Source organism: Dipodomys ordii, unplaced genomic scaffold (genome assembly GCF_000151885.1).
Source record: "Dipodomys ordii isolate 6190 unplaced genomic scaffold, Dord_2.0 Scaffold159, whole genome shotgun sequence".
Taxonomy (NCBI): domain Eukaryota; kingdom Metazoa; phylum Chordata; class Mammalia; order Rodentia; family Heteromyidae; genus Dipodomys; species Dipodomys ordii.
Window position 1 is genome coordinate 1,009,272 of NW_012267375.1, and position 4,242 is coordinate 1,013,513.

Below are 4,242 nucleotides of genomic sequence, written 5' to 3' on the forward strand. Positions count from 1 at the left end.
GGTGGGCAGCCTGCTGTCTGGGGTAGGGAGCCCGCTGTCTGGGGTGGGCAGCCTGCTGTCTGGGGTAGGGAGCCCGCTGTCTGGGGTGGGCAGCCCGCTGTCTGGGGTGGGCAACCTGCTGTCTAGGGTGGGCAGCCAAAGCCTGTCAGCCCACACAGGACTCAGGACACAGTCAAGTTGGCCAAGGCTAAAATGCGGGTCAGCTGTTGAGGTGGGGTCTGCATTCCCAGCTCGGGGCCTCCTGGGACACAGGATGGACCCCCAGAGCCAGTGGCAGGGGGCCACGTGGTACCTGAGCCACCTGATGGGCCAGACCCCATGGCCCCAGCTGTCAGCAGGAGGCCAGAGGCGTGCTGCCGGGTGTGAGGTCTAACGTGTGTGGACACACCCTGGGCGTGGCCCTGGGGAAGTGAGGTTCTGGGCTCCGCACAAGAGCCCGTCCCGTGGGCACGGACAAGGCAGAGGCCCACCACTGGGGCTGGGACCCGGGGTCCAGGCCCGCTGCAGCCTGGCTTAGTCCAGAGGCAGCACAGGCAGGCAGGGAGTCCCAGTGAGAGCTGGCCAGGGTCCTGCCTCTGTAGAGCCCCTCCCTGGTGTCTGTGGGCTTCCGTGGGAGACCGAGGCCAGTGCGGGCGCAGCAGCCCATCTGGTGACGGAGGGAGCCCCAGAGCAGGCCCAGACGGGGACAGGACAGGCGTCAGGCCTGGTCCAACCACGCCAGCACCGGCAGTCCTGGCTCCTGGTTGCCCCGGTGACCTGGGGCCCATGCATCTGTCCCTCAGGGTGAGGCTGGCCCCGTTGGACCTAAGGGGTACCGTGGTGACGAGGGTCCCCCCGGGCCTGAGGTGAGTGCTGCCCCCAGATGTCCCATCCCCCGGGTGCTGCCCTGGGCCACTGGGCGCCGCTCCCAGTCCCCGGAGGGCGCTGGGCCCTCGCCTTCGCTAGGAGCTGGCTGCCACTCCTCTCTCCTTAGGGTCCCAGAGGCGCCCCAGGACCTGTTGGGCCCCCAGGAGACCCAGGGTTGATGGGTGAACGGGTAAGTGTGTGGCAGCAGGGCCTGCTGGTCCATGCTGGATAGCAGAGGTCCCTCCCCGCAAGGCTGGCCCTGGCCTGAGCTAACTTTGGGGGAAGGGGCTGCCTCTGGGGGATCTAGCGACCACACAGGCAGTGTGTAGTCAGCAGCCAACCACGGTGCACCTTGGCCAGTCTTTCCTACTTGAGATTCAGTCTGGGGAGATGAGCCCCCAGGGCAGCTGACAGTAAGGACTTCTGGGTACTACCTTTTGGGGTATCCTATACTGTCCTGTGCTGTCTTGGGTGTCCTGTGCTGTCTTGGGTGTCCTGTGCTGTCTTGGGTGTCCTGTGCTGTTCTGGGGTATCCTGTGCTGTCCCGGACGTCGTGGGCAAGCATCTTGCATGGTGCCAGCAGCTTTGCTCTACTCTCCCAGGGTGAAGATGGCCCCCCTGGAAATGGCACCGAGGGCTTCCCCGGCTTTCCTGTAAGTGTCCCCCCACTAAGCCACTCTCAGCATCATTCTGGCTACCTGGGCACTTGGTCCAGCAGGGCCAGCCTGGCCACCAACTGGCCAGGAGACTTGGTAACTAGGCCTCTGCCCTTAAAAAGGCTCTCTCTGTCTTGTCCTGTACGGCTGACCACCTTGCCTTCGCCCACAGGGTTATCCAGGCAACAGAGGTCCCCCGGGGCTGAACGTGAGTATGCCCTCACTCTGCCTCTGCTCACAGGCACAGTGCCCACACGCGTGTACATTGACACGCACCTGCAGGAGCGGCGTCCCTATGCACTCATGTCCAGATGTATGCATGTGATCTCATGCATTACATACACACTCACACAGCCACACTGTCACAGTCACACCATCACACATATAGTTATACACAGTCTCACATAGTCACACACAGTCACACACAGCCATACACATACACACAGTCAAACACAAGCCACACCGTCACACACATAGTCATACACAGTCACACAGTCACACACAGCCATACACACACACACACACAGAGTCAAACACAGAGCCACACTGTCACACATACTGTCAGTCACACCGTCACACACATAGTCATACACAGTCACACACAGCCATACACACACACAGTCACACACAGCCACACTGTCACACATACTGTCACAGTCACTGTCACACACATAGTCATGCACAGTCACACAGTCACACACAGCCATACACACACACAGTCACACACACAGCCACATTGTCACACATACTGTCAGTCACACCGTCACACACATAGTCATACATAGTCACACAGTCACAAAACAGCCATACACACACACAGCCACACTGTCACAATACTGTCACAGTCATACAGTCACACAGTTATACAGTCACACATAGTCACACACAGTCACACACAGCCATACACACACAGTCACAGTCACACACACAGCCACACTGTCACACATATTATCATAGTCACACCGTCACACATATAGTTATACACAGTCACACACAGTCATACATAGTCACACACAGTCACACACAGCCATACACACACACAGTTATACACAGCCACACTGTCACAATACTGTCACAGTCACACTGTCACACATATAGTTATACACAGTTACACACAGTTATATATAGTCACACATAGTCACACACAGCCATACACACACATATACACACAGTCACACAATCACACACCTGCAAGAGCAGGGTCCACATGTACTCACGTCCAGACTATGCACATGATCTCATACACTGCATACGCACTCATATAGTCATATACAGTCACACACACAGTTATACACATGGAAACACAGTCATACACACAGTCACAGTCACACACATGGTCACACAGTCATACACGTGATCACACACAGAATCACACATGTGGTCACATATACAGCCATACACAGTCACACTGTCACAATACTGTCACACGTACTGTCACACACAGTCACACACAGAGTTATACACAGTCACACACAGCCATACATACATCCACACAGTCACACATGTGGTCACACACACACATGATCACACAGTCACAGTCACACATATAGTCACACACATGGTCACAGTCACACACATACAAGTCACATACATGGTCACAGTCACACACATACGTCACAGAAGTCTCACACATAGTCACAGTCACACACATACAGCCAAACACACAGCCACACAAGTCACATACACAGTTATAGTCAAACACATATGACTATATGTGTGTGTCTATATGACATATGGTCACATACATAGTCACAAGTCACAAACATGGTCATAGACACACACATATAGTCACACACATAGTCACACAGTCACACACAGTCACACAGTCACAGTCAAACACATACAGTCACATACAAAGTCACACCATCACATGGTCACAGTCAAACAGTCACACAAGTCACATACACGGTCACAGTCACATACATATGGTCACACACAGTCACACACAATCGCACACAGTCACATACACAGCCCATCCAATATTACCCAAATCCTCCACCTACCTTGGGGACAGTCCAGTCACACTCACACCACCTTCCCTCCCCACTAAGATTGCACTGACTTGTATTTTCTGTCACACACAGGGAACGAAAGGATACCCTGGCCTCAAGGGAGATGAAGGAGAAGCTGGAGAGCCTGGAGAGGATGTAAGTGGGGTCAGGTGGAGAGGACGTGGGCGGGGTCAGGTGGAGAGGATGTGGGCGGGGTCAGGTGGAGAGGATGTGGGCAGGGTCAGGTGGAGAGGACGTGGGCAGGGTCAGGTGGAAAGGATGTAAGTGGGGTCAGGTGGAGAGGATGTAAGTGGGGTCAGGTGGAGAGGACGTGGGCGGGGTCAGGTGGTGAGGATGTGGGCAGGGTCAGGTGGAGAGGATGTGGGTGGGGTCAGGTGGAGAGGATGTAAGGGGTCAGGTGGAGAGGATGTGGGCAGGGTCAGGTGGAGAGGATGTGGGCGGGGTCAGGTGGAGAGGATGTGGGCGGGGTCAGGTGGAGAGGATGTAAGTGGGGTCAGGTGGAGAGGATGTAAGTGGGGTCAGGTGGAGAGGATGTAAGTGGGGTCAGGTGGAGAGGATGTGGGCGGGGTCAGGTGGAGAGAACGTGGGCGGGGTCAGGTGGAGAGGATGTAAGTGGGGTCAGGTGGAGAGGATGTGGGCGGGGTCAAATGGAGAGGACGTGGGCGGGGTCAGGTGGAGAGGACGTGGGCGGGGTCAGGTGGAGAGGACGTGGGCGGGGTCAGGTGGAG

The 4,242-nt window shown here is 56.1% G+C and overlaps 1 protein-coding gene across 1 annotated transcript in view; it reads left to right on the top strand.

The window, feature by feature from the left end:
• Positions 1 to 4,242, top strand: part of Col6a1 (collagen, type VI, alpha 1) — a 51,961-nt gene that overhangs the window by 34,643 nt on the left and 13,076 nt on the right. Inside the window, exons 22-26 of the mRNA XM_013032902.1 lie at positions 783 to 845; positions 974 to 1,036; positions 1,449 to 1,499; positions 1,675 to 1,710; positions 3,587 to 3,649. Of these exons, the coding sequence (XP_012888356.1) occupies positions 783 to 845; positions 974 to 1,036; positions 1,449 to 1,499; positions 1,675 to 1,710; positions 3,587 to 3,649 (276 nt within the window). The remainder of the gene's footprint in view (positions 1 to 782; positions 846 to 973; positions 1,037 to 1,448; positions 1,500 to 1,674; positions 1,711 to 3,586; positions 3,650 to 4,242) is intronic.